This window comes from Oncorhynchus mykiss, chromosome 8 (genome assembly GCF_057628025.1).
Source record: "Oncorhynchus mykiss isolate SJ-2025 chromosome 8, ASM5762802v1, whole genome shotgun sequence".
Taxonomy (NCBI): domain Eukaryota; kingdom Metazoa; phylum Chordata; class Actinopteri; order Salmoniformes; family Salmonidae; genus Oncorhynchus; species Oncorhynchus mykiss.
Genome location: NC_143029.1, coordinates 74,588,357 through 74,607,884, shown reverse-complemented (window position 1 = coordinate 74,607,884; position 19,528 = coordinate 74,588,357). Strand labels below are relative to the sequence as shown.

General features: G+C 42.2%; 2 protein-coding genes across 5 annotated transcripts in view; one reads left to right on the top strand and one right to left on the bottom strand.

Moving 5' to 3' along the window:
• LOC110530507 (E3 ubiquitin-protein ligase mib1) overlaps positions 1–2,682 on the bottom strand; it is a 93,716-nt gene extending 91,034 nt beyond the window's left edge. For 3 of the 4 annotated variants that reach the window (XM_090182566.1, XM_090182567.1, XM_090182568.1), the window contains exons 1-2: positions 1,597–2,646; positions 611–782 (exon numbers count right to left, since the gene is read on the bottom strand). In XM_090182566.1, the coding sequence (XP_090038692.1) occupies positions 611–782; positions 1,597–1,825 (401 nt within the window). In that variant the 5' untranslated portion in view covers positions 1,826–2,646. Of the gene's footprint in view, positions 1–610; positions 783–1,596 lie in introns of all 4 variants that reach the window. The other variant, XM_036986155.2, reaches the window with a different exon arrangement.
• A 6,674-nt stretch (positions 2,683–9,356) lies between these two features.
• LOC110530506 (phospholipase ABHD3) overlaps positions 9,357–19,528 on the top strand; it is a 38,587-nt gene continuing 28,415 nt past the window's right edge. The window contains exons 1-2 of the mRNA XM_021613649.3: positions 9,357–9,644; positions 11,003–11,166. Of these exons, the coding sequence (XP_021469324.1) occupies positions 9,486–9,644; positions 11,003–11,166 (323 nt within the window). The 5' untranslated portion in view covers positions 9,357–9,485. The remainder of the gene's footprint in view (positions 9,645–11,002; positions 11,167–19,528) is intronic.

Genomic DNA, 19,528 nt, shown 5'->3' with positions numbered 1-19,528 from the left:
AATCCCAACATCACTGCTTCTGAAAGAGGCTGAGCGGTCGCCTGGCAACAAAGAGCCAGGATCGGTTGCCACATGTTGAGTCTGCCTATCAGGCTGGGCTCAGGAATTACAACTCAAATATCACAGAGAGACAGCCAGGTAGAAACAGAAAACAGAAGGTAGAGTAAAATTGGTGGTTCCTCAACATAACCAACCAAAGGATGTAGATAGGAACTGCTATCATTAAACTCATCACTAAACCATAGATTTTGTCATAGAGGTGGGGCTTAGTTGACGAAGCACCCCTACGCATAGGGCTTGTGTTCCATGTTACCTTTGTTGCGGTCATACTGTGAAGATAATCAGAGGTGCATTCATTACATATTGCAATGGAAGTCGTTTACCGTTTAAAAACCAAACGGAAGCAAACAGCAAACGGAATGAAACATGGAGGGACTCACATTTTTGTTGCAAAATGTTTTCTGTTTTGTGTAAACTCTTGGTTGCAAAACATTTTACAACTGAATCTGTATAAGGAATACACCCCAGATCTCACAACGCGTAATGTGACTGCATTAAAGAGGTCCTGGAATGCAACCATTGGCTTCACGGGGCCGTGGACAGTACTCACCTCTCGCTACCAGGGGTAGTGATCCTGTAGAAGCGATGTCGCAGGTGGTGCTTGTCTCCATGGTAACAGGTGGTGCAGAGGTCATAGTTGTTGCATTCAGCACACTTCCAGCGGATCCCGATGATAGGCTGCTGACGACAGGTGTCGCACATGGTGCCGTCATGCTTGATACCTGAGAGGGAGTGTTAATAAGGCAGTTAGAAAATGGTAATAGGACCCGAGGCTCTGGGGAGGCTCTGGGGTTGCTCAACTTGCCATCTTCATACCATCATTCACAAACTCTAAATCAAATCAAAGTATATTTGTCACGTGCACCGAACTCACCTTACAGTGAAATGTTTACTTACAGGCTCTAACCAATAGTGCAAAAAAGGTGTTAGGTGAACAATAGGTAATGCACAGAACAAAAATATAAACATGTAAAGTGTTGGTCTCATGTTTCATGAGCTGAAATAAAAGATTCAAAGAATGTTCCTTCTCCCAAATTTTGGGCACAAATTTGTTAACATCCCTGTTAGTGAGCATTTCTCCTTTGCCAAGACAATCCATCCACCTGACAGGTTTGGCATATCAAGAAACTGATTAAACAGCATGATCATTACACAGGTGCATATTGTGCTGGGGATACAAAGTGATTAAATAAGATCCACAGATTAGGGCCTAATTAATATATTTCAATTGACTGATTTCCTTATATGAACTGTATTAACTAAGTCTGTAATTCAGTAAAATCTTTGAAATTGTTGGATATTGCATTTATATTTTTGTTCAGTAAAAAAGTGGACATGTCACATGATCTGTATGGAGTTCAGTTTACCCTGTTAGGCTCTTCCATGTCGCTAACGCTTGGTGCATTGCAATACTTGAAATGCGGTTGCGAAATAACTGTGTAGCGTACACATCAACACTCAAATGCATAAGCTAAATGTAACACGAAAACAGGAAACAATATGTTTAGGATCGCAGTACCAGAAGGCAAACATTACCTGTGGGAGCACTATCAAATATCCTCACGTCGTATGCACCAGAGCACCGGTAGTTGGCTGCAGTCCCGTTATCCCAGACAACAACCACTTCTTCCGGACTTTCAAAACTCCTGACGGTGCCTACATGTCCCTCTCCACCATCCTGTTTTCCCCATTTCCAATCGGGTCCGCGGATCACTCTTGCACCAACTCCTTCCATCATCACACGGTTATTCCTGCCGGTAGTCATTTGCGAAAAGGTCTCGCAAATTGCCAGCTAGCAGAATATGCTAGATTGCTAACTAACGTTAACTGTGTTCGGCAGGATAATTTTGCGATGCAAAATCGGTCTGTTGTCCAGAAGAACACAATTCAGCAATATCTTGTTAGTTTGCAAGTAGCACGCCGAACTGTGTGGCTAGCCTGCTTACTGTAACGTTCAAAAACAAGATAGCAGAAACACCCTAGCGACAAAGGTGCTAGTCAAATGTATCGTAATGTGAATGTTATACGTTAAGTTAACCAACTAAAAACAACAACAACGCAGTGAACTGGGAAGCAAAGCCAAGATAGCCCAAAATGCTAGCTAGCGAGTTAACGTTAGCTGACAAAGTAAGCTGTTGAATGGCACGCACTTTCCACTCCACAAGCTGTTCTGTAACGTTGTGGAAATAACTGATACGTCTCAGTATCCCCTTTAAGTTGTTTTTCGTCCCAAGACCACAAGAAAGTGTCACCCCAAGAGCTTGTAAAGTAGCCACATCGTCACGAAATTGTAGACCTTTGTTAGCTGCTAGCTAACGTTAGCGCTTGTGCCTCCGCAAGAATGCCACCTCCACAACTTAAGTAACACATTAGCCAGGTAGTGTAGCTTAGTCCTTTTTTTGTTGGAATAATTGTTTCCTGCTACGTTTATTGTCATATGTATTTGATTGTTCTCCTCAAATGTATTTATTTTGTCAAATGGCTTGCAGAAGTACACTCAGAATAAAAGCGTCGCCATTATTGTAAATCATCAAGCAGACGGAGGTGGACCAGCGGTCAATGAAGATATTTGGAAAATGAGGGTTTGGCTAGCTCGTAGCGTCATTTGACAAATAAAGCACTAAGGCGAAGCTAAACAAAATGTTTTAAATGCAAAATGACTGGTTTTATAAGTAATTTGTTTCTTGAATTGAATACCTATAATTCCTTGCGAAATTAACTTTTTGACAAATTTTGTTGCACTTTTTGAAACAGCATAGGCCTGGCCAAAAGACTGCACAGGTGATGTTGGTTTCAAGCACCGATTTTCACAGGGTTTTGGGTCAACAGTTTACTATGATAATTCAAATATAATGTCTTCCCAACCTGCTCCCATATGCAAACACCAAATCTAGGGGACCACATTTAAAATAGCTACACACACACAAATCCCCTCCTGTTCATGGTAAAGTGCAAACATTTTAAGGGCCGGAGAGCAAACAAAGTTTGTACCGACAGAAATATAATTTAATTATAGAATATGCATAAAATTGGAGCGTCTGCCTAGTGTCTCAATAACATTATTAATACCCTCAAATACCAAGTGAGGCATACCTCATTTAGAAATAGGCCATGGCATCATTACTGTCAATCGCGAATGATAATTCTAAAGATTTAGCCAGTGAAATGTCCGAACCTCGTCTGTCTGCATGGGAATCATTTGATCTCCATCAGTTTCATGTGAATATGCATTTAGATCTTATTGAATTACTGTTTCGTGAGCCAGTTAGAGCAGATAGTGTCAACAATCTATATAGCCTTCCTGTATTTTTGTTTCAATCAAAGTACATTCTGCCTAATGGCGTGCGCGGTGAGTTTTTTAAAAACTATTCAGATAGCCATCTCATAAGAAATTAGGTTGTTCTTTTTGGTGCAACAGTAACGTTTTATTATGATATTATATTTGGTTATTTTATGTAGAATACCAATTAATCATTATGTGATCTTCCAGGACATCGATTCAGCTTTCATCTAACTTGACAAGACAAGCACCATTGTGAGAAGAGTCGGAGTGACGCTGCACTGAACGAGCAATTATAGCGTACACAACTATTTTGTATTGCGCAACATTTGGCGATGCAGAAACGAGATATCACATATGTGGCTGTTTTATGAAAATCGGGGAATATTTGGCCAAGGAAACATTTCTGGTTGGTCTCAGGGAATGAATGAGTGTACACCAGTTAGGATAGGATACTTTTAAAACGGAATTTAGTGAAGTAACAGCAAACACGTTGAATGAGCAACTAATGAACATGGAGAGCCTCACAAATTTGACGAAATTATGTAATATCTTTCAGTCGAATATAATATGGATATTTACTTACTTTAGGAGCTCTTTGACAGATGCACGCTTTTGTAAATATACTGAACATGCAATTTCAAATCGTTTACTGAGTTACAATTCATATAAGGAAATCAGTCAATTGAAATGAATTCAATAGGCTCTAATCTATGAATTTCACATAACTGGGAATACAGATATGCATCTGTTGGTCACAGATACCTTATAAAAAGTTAGGAGCGTGGATCAGAAAACCAGTCAGTATCTGGTGTGACCACCATTTGCCTCATGCTGAACCACACATTTCCTTCGCATAGAGTTGATCAGTCTGTTGATTGTGGCCTATGGAAAGTTGTCCCACTCCTCTTCATTGGCTGTGCGAAGTTGCTAGATATTGGCGGGAACTGGAACACGCCAATACACGTCGATCCAGAGCATCCCAAACATGGTCAATAGGTGACATGTCTGGTGAGTATGCAGGCCATGGAAGAACTAGGACATTTTTAGCTTCCAGGAATTGTGTACAGATCCTTGTGACATGGGGCTGTGCATTATCATGCTGAAACATGATGTGATGGTGGCGGATAAATGGCATGACAATGGCCTCAGGATCTCGTCACGGTATCTCTGTGCATTCAAATAGCCATTGATAAAATGCAATTGTGTTTGTTGTTCATAACTTATGACTGCCCATACTATAACCCACCCGCCACCATGGGACGCTCTCTTCACAACGTTGACATCAGCAAACCGCTCGCCCACACAATGTCCTACATGTGGTCTGCGGTTGTGAGGCCGGTTGGACATGCTACCAAATTCTCTAAAACGATGTTGGAGGTGGCTTATGGTAGAGAAATGGACATTCAATTCTCTGGCAACAGCTCTGGTGGACATTCCTGCAGTCAGCATGCCAATTGCACACTCCCTCAAAACTTGAGACATTGTGTTGTGTGACAAAACTACACATTTTAGAGAGGGTGTTTATTGTCCCCAGCATAAGCTGCACCTGTGTAATGATCATGCTGTCTTGATATGCCACACATGTCATGTCACAGTTGTGGACATGTTCTACATTGTAGAATAATAATGAAGACATCACAACTATGAAAGAACAAATATGGACTCATTTAGTAACTTAAAAAGTGTTAAATAAATGAAAATATAGTTTAGATTTTAGATTCTTCAAAGTAGCCACTCTTTGCCAAGAGTGTGCAAAGCTGTCGTCAAGATCCTCAAATATAAAATATGCTATGATTTGTTTAACAGTTTTTTGGTTACTACATGATTCCATATGTGTTATTTCATAGTTTTGATGACTTCACTATTGTTCTACAATGTAGAAAATAGTAACAATAAAGAAAAACCCTTGAATGAGTAGGTGTCCAAACTTTTGACCGGTACTGTATATATATATATATTCATTAGTGCAACGTGGCTGCAGTAGGGTTAGGGGACAAATCAACTTTTTTTTTCTAAATTGGTGGTGTTTGAATTTATTGCTAAAATGCACAAGCTAATTGTTTTGGTTGTAGGACGTGGGGCAAAGGGCCAAAATGTGGGACTTGTGGTCACCCTACCCAAATCATCAAGGGCTATTTGCAAGTACACATCCTAGGCGTATGGACTATAGTCTACATTCCATGGACCTATGATATGCACATGCAAATAGGCTAGCCCTTGATGATTTGGGGTTTGCATTCATTTAGGCCTATATGTGTGTGTGTGTGAAGTGGAAGCAGGTGCATAGGGAACAAGCAAAGAAATGTAAGCCCACAAGCTACTTTAGGCTGTTTGTCACAGTTGTCGAAAGAACGGGACCAAGGCACAGCAGATGTTGAGTCCCACATATTTATTGCAAAGTGAAACTTAAAGCAAAAACAATAAAACAACTAAACGTGACTGTGTGGTGTAAATACACAAAACAATATCCCACAAACACAGGTGGGAGAAATATCTACTTAAATATGATCCCCAATTAGAGACAACGACTACCAGCTGCCTCTAATTGGGAATCATACAAAACACCAACATAGAAAATATAAACTAGAACACAACATAGACATTTTAAACTAGAATACCCCCTAGTCACGCCCTGACCTACTACACCATAGAGAAACAAGGGCTCTCTATGGTCAGGGCATGACACTGCTATGTGTGCAGAAACATATATCCTGTTGTAAAACATTGATCATAGGCCTATTGTTTGATTGTTTTTGGTGTTTTGAGCAACATATTTTCTATTGTATTCTATTGTGTTATATTCTATTATATTCCAGTGACCTGTAGCCTATGATATATCTCAATATATTTGCTTCCCTGGGATAATGTACTCACAACCTATTTAGGAAAACAACTGGTTTTCCTGTGGCCCTTATTTAAAGTATCCTTCCTTTCTTTCTCTCTAAGATATCTCTGATCTGAATGATTGTGATAAGATCAGGGATTTAGACTGAATGTGAAGGTGCATTAGGCAGGCTATGTGCACACTGATTAGATCTAATTCATTTACTGTAAAGACTTACTGGACTAAAGGATCTCCTAAATGTTAATGGATTTCCAAAGAATATGATAGACCATTATTTGTATTTATATTTATTAAGGATCTCCATTAGCTTCTGCCAAGGCAGCTACTCTTCCTGGGGTCTAAACACATTAAGGCAATTACATTACACATAAGACAAAAGATAAAACAGTACATCATACAACATTATTACACCACTACATACCTACAATTGTCACACCCTGATCTGTTTCACCTGTCTTTGTGTTTGTCTTCACCCCCCTCCAGGTGTCGCCCATCTTCCCCATTACCCCCAGTGTATTTATACCTGTGTTCTCTGTTTATCTGTTACCAGTTCGTTTTGTTCGTCAAAACTACCAGTTTTCCCCTTGCGCCTGTCTTTTTCTAGTTCCTGTTTTCTAGTTTTCCCGGTTTTGACCATTCTGCCTGCCCTGAGCCTGCCGTTCTGTACCTTGTCACACCACCCTGGATTATTGACCTCTGCCTGCCCTGACCCCGAGACTGCCTGCCGTTTTGTATTTTATGGACTCTGATCTGGATTACTGACCTCTGTTTTACTGACCTGATCTGGATTACTGACCTGTTGTTTTGCCTGCCCTGGGTCTTGTCTTGAAACCTGGGTCTTGTCCTGAAACCTGATAACAATACAAAATGTATAATACCCAGGGGCGATTTTAGCATGTAAATCTTGTTGAGGCAAACTCATTTTTGTTGTTGTTGATGTATGCCAGCAAAGCCACTACACAACACAACACTAAACAATGCATTAATTGCACTATAACGGTGACAAACGGTTCCCACAAACTTTCAGCACCATGGAGTAAATCCTTACCACTGCTAGTGTAACGGATGTGAAACTGCTAGCTTAATTAGCGGTGGTGCGCGCTAAATAGTGTTTCAATCGGTGACGTCACTTGCTCTGAGACCTTGAAGTAGTTGTTCCCCTTGCTCTGCAAGGGCTGCAGTTTTTGTGGAGCGATGGGTAACAATGCTTCGTGGGTGACTGTTGTTTGTGTGTGCAGATGGTCCATGACTTCTGCCGCATTCAAAACAAATGGAAACTGAGTGAGTGAGTTCAAGACTACCAGGAACTCTGAAAAAAACAAGCTCCGACCAGGAATTTACGTTTTGAACGGTCATCCAATTCGGAATTCCATGTCGGGACCTCGAGCCTCTTTCTTGAGCTCCAACCTGAAGATCACTGACATCATGATTCAACCTTATTTTTTTCAGAGTTCCCAGTTGTAAAGCACCATAAATTCAGAGAATGCCAGACTTTGATAACAAAGTGTGATGACAAAACATTCTTGATGAGAGATACTATCTAATGTTGTTGGGACTGTAACCTTGTTTTCCAGTGACAAGTCTCTTCCCATGCAAATATATGTTTTAAACAAAAAGTTCAGAAATAGACCCATGTAATTCCAGTTGATATTGCAAGGGTTGTTTTGTTCGCGCAATGTGCTGTCTGTCTGTGAATCGATATATTGTATATAAAAGTGGATCTCCATGATTGTATTTTCCTTCCTTTTAGACCACATAATAGGTCTAATAAAATACTTCAAATGGTAGGCAAACCGAGTCTCTCTCTCTCGCTCGGTGGTACCTTAAAGTCTAAAGTTAAGGCCTCAACATCTTGCTGAATTTATAGATAAAATTATCGATGCTCATCGGACATAAATATTACACAACAAGTCAGAAGTGGTTTGGAAGGAATCAGTGCAAAGCAATCACTATTTCGCTTCGGTGGAGATGGTGTGTAGTCCAAGTCTGGGTTTAAGGATTTAAAACAACAGCTTGAAAGGATAAACATTCACACACCATGGGCCAGAAAAGTTTGAATAAATTGGCCATGCTGTCAATCATGCAACCTTCCGGTTACTAGTCCAACAGCTCTAACCACTAGGCTACCCTACCGCCCCAATCACAGCTACAGTAGATATAATGTGAGATTTTACATCATTTTTGCTGTGGCCAATGATATTGAGCCTTCTTCTAATGTAAATCTATGGCTACATTGTAACGGGCAATTATTAAAAGGTGCCATAAAGGTTATTATGATGGAGGATATCGCTGGCGCTTTTGCGCATCAAACCGGCCCTGTAGATTCTGCGGTGACATAGTGTCCCCATGAGTGACAGAACACTGAGACAATCACTGCACAACTAGAGAACATTACCAACGCCTGTGCTCTGTATTTTCCGCTGGCTGCCCCTCCACCACAGAAAGCATTGAGCTAGGCTGAAACACCTTCATTGTGGAGAAAGAAAGAGACCATGTTTGTATGTGGATTTATTCTCTAAAAAAATGTGTTTTTACATTGTTTACAAACTGATATGTGACACAAATAACATGCAAAACAGGCACACACAAAAAATATGTATATACCTTTTTAATGTATAACATTTTGGGGGGGCTAACCAGGTGGGGATAAAAACAGGTGGGCCTTTGCCTCACCTTCCCTGAATGATGAGTCACTGATAATACCACCATACAACAATATTACAACGTAAGTGTATGTAGAGTGAGTGTGCTAGAGTTTGTTTGTGTATTTGTGTGTCTGTACCTGTGTGTGTCTCTTCATAGTCCCGCTGTTCCATAAGGTGTATTTTTATCTGGTTTTAAATCTGATTCTACTGCTTGCATCAGTTACCTCCCATAGTATGTAATGGACATGGGGATTGTGAAGAAACCTCTGGTGGCATGTCTTGTAGGGTATTCATGGGTTTCCGAGCTGTGTGCTAGACACATTTTTGCTCAGGCCAAGATTTCCATATGGCTCATGGCCCTGCATAATTCCAGTCGCAGTGATGTGACACAACCTTGACTATCCCCAATGCAATTTAGGCTGCATCCACTGCAAGCGTTATGAAAGCCTACAATTAAGTCTGCTACAGCTCAGTGCAGGCCGATCAAAGAGCGCCATCGTCTGCCTCTAAATATATCGCTCCCTTTCCCTTGACTCTCCCCTTCTCTGCACATTGCTGAACGTTAGTGCATGCATCCATTCCTGAGCAGCAGAGGTTTTCATTCGATCCTGGCCGCTATACCTGAAGAGCGCGACATAAGAGGGACCTGGCAATGATCTCACTGGACTTCAATTTTAATGTTTTGACAAGGGACCTGTCACTTTATCTGGAAAATCAAGTGAAAGTTGGGCTTTTTGGATCTGGAGTACTGTCACTGGTGCTCGGCTTCAGCGCAGCTTATGCCTACTACTACTTGATCTCTGTCGCGAAGGTAGGGGTCACAGAGGCTGCTTTAAAGAATCATTATTTAATAGAAAGGGATACATTGTAACGGGCAATTGTCTTATTAAAAGGTGCCATAAAGGTTATTATGATGGAGGATATCGCTGGCGCTTTTGCGCATCAAACCGGCTCAGCAGCTGGATGGTTTGCTGAGGAGGCTGATTATTTCAGTAGCCTACGAGCGTCAACGGTACTGCACATGTGATATGACATCTTTCAATAAAATGGTGTCGTATTTTCTTTAGACTAAATGTGACATTTCAAGATTTGTACAAGGCCTACGGATATACAAATGTTAAATTGCCATTTAGGCTGTATATATTTTTTAGTCTTAAAAGGCTGGGTATAGACTATTGTTATACAAGCTGTCAAACATCTGTATGCAGTGTAGCCTACTGCATAGTCACAAATGAATGTTTTTTTCCCCCGATATTCAATTTGCCCCAATAATTAAACACATAGGCCTAGGCTACATACCATTAGGCTAATGTTAGATTATATAAAAACATGTTAGAAGGGGTCATGCATTCTATTATTCGTTATACTTAAATTCAGAGATGAAAGGTCTCTATGCTCTGACAGATATGTTTGATTTGATATGGTGGTGACCTCATATAATCCCAGTTACAACACAGCCTATCACTGTGTCTGTCACTGTATCCTCATTACCAGTCTCCTTCCTTTCCATCACTAGTGATTGCAGAATGTCTCTATAACTCTAACTCTATAACTATAACATTTAATATTTTCTGACATTTTACACAGTCCGCTAGACTAAAAGTAGAGCAATATCATATTGAGATTCCAGTCTTGATAGTGCATTATAATTACACTGTAGTTGTGGAGATAGTTTGTTTGGAATGTTACAGAAAGGTTGCACCATCAGAAAATAAACCATATGGAAATATGACTTCTGTTGACATGTCATTTATGAAAGTGCAAGACAGAGAATTATATATATCACATGATTTCAGTGAAGAGGCTGCACTATATGGGTACTGTAAGAGAGGGGTTATGTAGATGGTGAATGATGATGAAGTATAAGAACTGTTTTCAAGAGATTGTCATCAGTAGTATACATTTTGCCATTTAAATTGGTATAAGAGAAAGAGCACAAGCATTTCTCTTTCACTTGGCACAGATCTGATTAAAACCATTTGATGTTTGAAATAGTTTCACCCAAAATAGTTTAAATCACAAATTAAAACATCTTTGAATCTTGAAACGTATGTGATGTATCTTTTCAATCCTCATGGTCCATATCTCTTTCTCTACACAAGCTATGAGCCAACGTCATTATTGGAAAGCCACATCACTGACTCACACTGTTCATGTCTTGTATTGCAGAAGCCCCAACTGATTTCTGGTGGAAAGAAGTTCTACCAGTTCCTGCGGGACCAATGTCCCGTGGTGTCAGAGATCTACTACCCCACCTTCTGGTGCTGGGAGAGCCGGATCCAGACGGTGCTTAGGCCCTTCGTCACGGCTAAACCGGGTGTCAGCTACAGAAAGTAAGACTTTTATAGGATCAGACGTGATGGTAACAGTATTATTGTATAAACACTATAATAAGTTGTATCTCTGTCCAGTGTTGAAACAACTATCTAAAAATGAATAGATATTACTGAGAAGATCTTCAGCATGTTAAGGGGGAGGGTTTCCCTGGTGTGATGGTGAAATGAAACTGGGTGAACTGGAATTAAACTGGAGAAATGGGTTTAAAATCATGGTGTTTATGTCTGATAAGAGATAAGCCTGTTGCATGGTGTTGGTTTCAAAATACACCTGCACGTTATACATGTCCTGTTTACCAAAAAGAACACTGTATGTATTTCAAGTATTTTAAGCCTTGTTGGGCTCTGCTCAGACCTGTTCTTCATGTTCGCTCAATGTGTGGCAAAGTTCAAGGGTCATTTGGCCTAGTGACTAGTTAATCCACTTCCTGCAGCGGACGTTATCCACTCATCACCAGTTACCACTAGTAGCCAACACACTTGCTATCCTTAGGTTAGGTAATGTCGCATGGTTAGTTAGTGCCCTGAGTTCTTTCTGGGCAGGTGACCTGTCAAGGAAAAACTCTGGGCCCTAGTTAAAGGCAGGGCCGGATTACCAAACGGGCATGCAGGGCACATGCCCCAGGTCCCCAGAACCCAAATACCATATGAAGACGTCATAAGCAGTGGCAAAATCTTTAAACTGCAACATTTTCTCTCAGCCTTGTGAAAAAATGTGTAGAATAGCAGGACATTTGCTTTAAAACTGGAAAATTTTCTCTCAGCCTCATGACAATATGTGTAGAATAGTATTATAAAACTTCATTTTTTTCTCTCTGCCAAATGGTAAAATCTGTTGAAATGCAGGAAGTTAGCTGGGGGACTTCCGGGAGGTAGGTGCTTAGTCCGGCCCTGGTTAAAGGGTATGGGAACTAAGGCCCTATGTTTTTCCTGGTCAGGTCACATGGTTGATCAAGGTAAAAAAATAAAATAATGGTTCACCATCAAACGCAATTGGTCAGTTTTCAACATAGACAGCAGCCATGGCGACATACAGTAAAGTAATAGAAAATTCCCTGCCGTATTGGGAACAGGCTTTAACTTACTTCCTTTTGATTGTTTTATTATTAGGCTTTAAGGCATTAAGGCAGTTGGTTTGATCATCTAAGTACTGAAATGTGCCCGTTCTTTGATTCCTTTCATTCAGGTTTAACAACGTGAAACAAATGTCCTGCGTCTTGTTCTTAGCCAAGACTTAGCAGCAGAAAGGTGAAAAGAGTCTTTTGTGTGATGGTATTGGCTCAGGCCACCCGGGCTTCTTTAGTGCATTCTGTTAGAGATTAATGGCCAGGGTGTCCCAGGCCTCCTGCATGCATTAGGTGGATTGAAATTAATTAAAAGGGGTTGTGGGTAGTTAGTGTACAGTATATGCCACAGAACTGAAATTAGTAGGAAATAGCCTAGTGGTTCGATCAGATTTACTGTCCAAATACAGTATCTATATGCATGTCAGTCTCTCCTGGCTCAAAGTAGAGGAGAGATTGGCTTCATCGCTACTTGTATTTATGAGAGGTTGTTGAATGTTGAATGCACCGAGCTGTCTGTTTAAACGACTAGCACACAGCTCAGACACCCATGCATATCCTACAAGACATACCACCAGAGGTCTCTTCACAGTCCCCAAGTCCAGAACAGACTATGGGAAGCGCACAGTACTACATCGAGCCATGATTACATGGAACTCTATTCCACATCAGGTAACTGATGCAAGCAGTAGAATCAGATTTAAAAAACAGATAAAAATACACCTTATGGAACAACGGGGACTGTGAAGCAACACAAACATGGGCACAGACAAATGCATACACACACATGATAACTTACACACACACGTACACATACATTTTGTGTTGTAGATATGTGGCAGTGGAGTATGGGCCTGAGGGCACACACTTAGTGTGTTGTGAATTCTGTAATCACATCAAATCAAATGTTATTTGTCACATGCGCCGAATACCACCAGTAGGCCTTGAGATATGGTTCTGTAGGGCCGGAGCAGATGAGCACTTTAGTGGATTTTATTTTGCGCAACATTAAGAGAAAGCTGGGACCGGAGCTGGGACCAGAGCTGGGACCGGAGCTGGGACCGGAGCTGGGACCGGAGCTGGGACCGGATGAGGCGCCTTTGGAACGAACGCCACATATTACTGATAACGCCTATGTTGTGTATTACGTCTATCGTCCTGTGTCGTTTACCTTACAGTAAAATGCTTACTTACAAGCCCTGAACCAACAATGCAGTTTTAAGAAAAATAGATTAGTAAAAAATAATTAAAGAGCAGCAGTAAAATAACACTTGCGAGACTATATACAGGGGGTACCGGTACAGAGTCAATGTGCGGGGGCACAGGTTAGTCGAGGAAATTGAGGTAATATGTACATGAAGGTAGAGTTAAAGTGACTATGCATAGATGAACAGAGAGTAGCAGCAGTGTAAAAGAGGGGGGGGGGGGGACAATGCAAATAGTCTGGGTAGCTATTTGATTAGCTGTTCAGGAGTCTTATGGCTTGGGGGTAGAAGCTGTTAAGAAGCCTTTTGGACCTATACTTGGCACTCCGGTACCGTTTGCCGTGCGGTAGCAGAGAGAACAGTCTATGGCTGGGGTGGTCTTGGACCATTTTTAGAGCCTTCCTCTGACACCGCCTGGTATAAAGACTAATAGAGATGAATGTAATGACTGTATTGTAATGTTTTTAAAACTGTATGACTGCCTTAATCTTCCAGGACCCCAGGAAGAGTAGCTTCTGCCTTGGCAGGAAGTAATGGGAATCCATAATAAATACTTAATTTATTTCAGAAGCAGGCCTACTCTCCATCTTGGTTGGCCATTGAAGTTGATGATGACTTTGCTCCTTAGTGGACAACCTACATAAATACAGTAACTGATAACACCGATCAAATTATGACAACAAAACAATAGTCTCTACTACCGTTGCTGAAAGTGGCACTATAGGTAACTAACCACAGAAGGGGATGTTAGCCTGACTATAGGCCGTCTATCATTATTGTCCTGGCCATGACAGTGCCCTTCACCACTGCGCCACCCGGGAGGCCAATTTATTTGCATTTTATTGCATGACATAAGTATTTGATACATCAGAAAAGCAGAACTTAATATTTGGCACAGAAACCTTTATTTGCAATTTCAGAGATCATATGTTTCCTGTAGTTCTTGACCAGGTTTGCACACACTGCAGCAAGGAGCCACTCCTTAGTTGCCCTGGCTGTGTGTTTCGGGTCGTTGTCATGCTAGAAGACCCAGCCACGACCCATCTTCAATGCTCTTACTGAGGGAAGGAGGTTGTTGGCCAAGATCTGGCGATACATGGCCCCATCCATCCTCCCCTCAATACGGTGCAGTCGTCCTGTCCCCTTTGCAGAAAAGCATCCCCAAAGAATGATGTTTCCACCTCCATGCTTCACGGTTGGGATGGTGTTCTTGGGGTTGTACTCATCCTTCTTCTTCCTCCAAACACGGCGAGTGGAGTTTAGACCAAAATGCTCTATTTTTGTCTCATCAGACCACATGACCTTCTCCCATTCCTCCTCTGGATCATCCAGATGGTCATTGGCAAACTTCAGACGGGCCTGGACATGCGCTGGCTTGAGCAGGGGGCCTTGCGTGCGCTGCAGGATTTTAATCCATGACGGCGTAGTGTGTTACTAACGTAGTGTGTTACTAATTCTTTGAGACTGTGGTCCCAGCTCTCTTCAGGTCATTGACCAGGTCCTGCTGTGTAGTTCTGGGCTGATCCCTCACCTTCCTCATGATCATTGATGCCCCACGAGGTGAGATCTTGCATGGAGCCCCAGACCGAGGGTGGTTGACCGTCATCTTGACCTTCTTCCATTTTCTAATAATTGCGCCAACAGTTGTTGCCTTCTCACCAAGCTGCTTGCCTATTGTCCTGTAGCCCATCCCAGTCTTGTGCAGGTCTACAATTGTATCCCTGATGTCCTTACACAGCTCTCTGGTCTTGGCCATTGTGGAGAGGTTGGAGTCTGTTTGATTGAGTGTGTGGACAGGTGTCTTTTATACAGGTAACGAGTTCAAACAGGTGCAGTTAATACAGGTAATGAGTGGAGAACAGGAGGGCTTCTTAAAGAAAAACTAACAGGTCTGTGAGAATTCTTACTGGTTGGTAGGTGATCAAATACTTATGTCATGCAATAAAAAGCTAATTAATTACTTAAAAATCATGCAATGTGATTTTCTGGATTTTTTTTAGATTCCGTCTCTCACAGTTGAAGTGTACCTATGATAACAATTACAGACCTCTACATGCTTTGTAAGTAGGAAAACCTGCATAATCGGCAGTGTATCAAATACTTGTTCTCCCCACTGTACGTACAGTATGTCAGTGTATTAAATGACAGTGTATTAAAAGAATGTCCTAGTTTCCCGTGTCACTATTTCTATTTTTTAAATTTGTATTATTATTGTCTTTATCTTTAACTCTGCATTGTTGGAAAAGGACCCATCAGTAAGCATTTCACTGTTAGTCTACACCTGTTGTTTATGAAGCATGTGACAAATAAAATGTGATTTTATTTAGTGCCAAGGGCATTCCACTTCCCTTAGCCTTTGTCTGACCGTTGTCCAATAAAGCAGCTACATGTTTCCCAAATACCACAATGCACCTTTGCAGCAGGCGGGTCTTACCCACCACCTGTCTCAGATCAAAGCCAGTGTGTGTGTGTGTGTGTGTGCGCATGTGTGTGTGTCACGGATTCCCCCGGTACTGATACCCATTCTGTTCACCAGTCCCGGAGGTCTACGTCACCGGCTTTCTAGGCTTCACTGAAAGGGATTCATTATCATCAACCCTGGACTGTCTTGTCTGATTACACACACCTGGTTCCCATTTCCCCTGATTAGTATGTTATATGCGTGCCCTCTGTTCCCTCTGTCTTTGTCGGTTATTGTTTCCATGCCCGTTGGTCGTGTGAGTGCCTATGCATTGGTGCAGCTGTTATGCTGCGTGCTTTATATATTGTGTATTACGGGTGTCGTTCAGTGAGGTTTACCCTCGCTCTTTTGTTTGGGTACAGCCCAGTGTTTTTGTACATGTGTTTGTTTTGGGTGTATTAAAACCCCTATTGTGTATTCCTGCAGCACCTGTCTTCAAATCCTTTATACCAGTGTGACAGTGTGTGTTTACACGATGACATTTGTAGGAGATTATTAGTCCTAAGGGAAGAAAAGACCTCCACTATCCAGGGATTATCATGTCTATAAAAGAGTTCCCTGCACTGTTCCCTGCACTGTTGGAGCTAGAAACCTCACCATCTTAAATAAGCATGCCCCTTTCAAAAACTTGGTTCACTCCAGACCTGACTGCCCTCGACCAGCATAAAAACATCCTGTGGCCGACTGCACTAGCATTGAATAGTCCCCCCAATATGCAACTTTTCAGGGAAGTCCGGAACCAATACACACAGTCAGTCAGGAAAGCAAAGGCTAGCCTTTTCAAACAGAAATGTGCATCCTGTAGCTCTAACTCCAAAACGTTCTGGGACACTGTAAAGTCCATGGAGAATAAGAGCACCTCCTCCGAGCTGCCCACTGCACTGATGCTAGGTAATACTGTCACCACCGATAGATCCACGATAATCGAGAATTTCAATAATAATTTCTCTACGGCTGGCAATGCTTTACTCCTGGCTACCCCAACCCCGGCCAACAGCTCCACACCTCCCACAGCTACTTGCCCAAGCCACCCCAGCTTCTCCTTCACTCAAATCCAGATATCAGAAGTTCTGAAAGAGCTGCAAAACCTGGACCTGTACAAATCAGCAGGGCTGGACAATCTGGACCCTCTCTTTCAAAAATTGTCCGCCGCCATTGTTGCAAGCCCTAATACCAGTCTGTTCAACCTCTCTTTCGTATCGTCCGAGAGCCCTAAAGATTGGAAAGCTGCCGTGGTCATCCCCCTCTTCAAAGGGGGTGATACTCTAGACCCAAACTGTTAAAGTTAAAGTCTTCGAAAGCCAAGTTAATAAACAGATCACTGATCATTTCGAATCCCACCGTACCTTCTCTGCTATGCAATCTGGTTTCCGAGCTGGTTACGGGTGCACCTCAACCACGCTCAAGGTCCTAAACGATATCATAACCGCCATCGATAAAAGAAAGGACTGTGCAGCTGTCTTCATCGACCTGGCCAAGGCTTCCGACTCTGTCAATCACCGTATTCTTATTGGCAGACTCAACAGCCTTGGTTTCTCAAATGACTGCCTCGCCTGGTTCACCAACTACTTCTCAGAAAGAGTTCAGTGTGTCAAATCGAAGGGCCTGTTGTCCGGACCTCTGGCAGTCTCTATGGGGTACCACAGGGTTCAATTCTTGGGCCGACTCTTTTCTCTGTATCAACGATGTCACTCTTGCTGCGGGTGATTCCCTGATCCACCTCCACGACACCATTCTGTATACATCTGGCCCTTCTTTGGACACTGTGTTAACAAACCTCCAAACGAGCTTCAATGCCTTACAACACTCTATCCGTGGCCTCCAACTGCTCTTAAACACCAGTAAAACCAAATGCATGCTTTTCAACCGTTCGCTGCCCTCACCCGCCCGCCTGACTATCATCACTACTCTGGACGGTTCTGACTTAGAATATGTGGACGACTACAAATACATAGGTGTCTGGCTAGACTGTAAACTCTCCTTCCAGACTCATATTAAACATCTCCAATCGAAAATAAAATCTAGAATATATTTCGCAACAAAGCCTCCTTCACTCACGCCGCCAAACATACCCTCGTAAAACTGACTATCCTACCAATCCTCGACTTCGGCGATGTCATTTACAAAATAGCCTCCAACACTCTACTCAGAAAACTGGATGCGGTCTATCACAGTGCCATCTGTTTTGTCACCAAAGCCCCATAAACCACCCACCACTGCGACCTGTATGCTCTAGTCGGCTGGCCCTTGCTACATATTTGTCATCAGACCCACTGGCTCCAAGTCATCTATAAGTCTATGCTAGGTAAAGCTCTGGCTTATCTCAGCTCACTGGTTACGATAGTAACACCCACCCCTAGCACACGCACCAGCAGGTATATTTCACTGGTCATCCCCAAAGCCACCTCCTTTGGCCGCCTTTCCTTCCAGTTCTCTGCTGCCAATGACTGGAACGATTTGCAAAAATCGCTGAAGCTGGAGACTTATATTTCCCCCACTAACTTTAAAAATCAGCTATCTGAGCAACTAACCGATCGCTGCAGCTGTACATAGCCCATCTGTAAATAGCCCATGCAATCTACCTACCTCATCCCCATATTGTTTTTTATTTATTTTTCTGCTCTTTTGAACACCAGTATTTCTACTTGCACATCATCATCTGCACATCTATCATTCCAGTGTTAATTTGCTAAATTGTAATTACTTCGCTATAATGGCCTATTTATTTCCTTACCTCCTCACGCCATTTGCACACACTGTATGTAGACTTTCTTTTTTTCTATTGTGTTATTGATTGTACGCTTGTTTATTCCATGTGTAACTCTGTGTTGTTGTTTGTGTCACACTGCTTTGCTTCATCTTGGCCAGGTCGCAGTTGTAAATTAGAACTTGTTCTCAACTAGCCTACCTGGTAAATAAAGGTGACATTAAAAAAAGAAACAAGCATTTTGCTGCACCTGAAATAACATCTTGCAATTTTTTGATTGGATTTGAAAGAGTTGTCCTCCTCCTCCTATTCGGTGGGTCAGGCTCGCTCCTGATTGGTGCATGCTCTGACCAGCTAGCTCCAGATTGGTGCATGGCCTACAACCCCAGTGGCTGCCCCATTCTGGCCTTTAAGTACAGATTTAATGCTGGTGTGGTTCTATAATTTCATTCCACTTCCAATTAGACAGACATACTGTACATGGGCCGCAGGGCCAGCCATGTTGGTGTTGTCGCCTGGTCGCTCGTTTGGTGGGTTGGTGGCGTGAGATGGATTGCACTGGGATTTGTTGACCTCAGCTGACGGCCTAGACTTGTGGAAACTAGAAATTGATTCTCCATAAGAATCCACTGCTGCTGCAGCGAGCTCTCCGCCCCCCACCACCCTTCCCTCTTCGCCATCCGTGCCCTTCCCTGCTTCTGAGTAGCCTGGTCTTTTTTTCTCACTGTCCATCCTCAGTTTTACATGTGACCCATATCAGATTTGCACATTCACACTGATGTAGCATCTGAAGTAGCACACAGATGCAAAGCTAATTTCATGTCACTGTTCCTACGTTTGGGGGGTGGTTGTCATGGGAACAGGCAGGTCATGTGCAAAAAAATCCATTCAGGACAAAAAATTGGATTTGAGTGTCCAGACA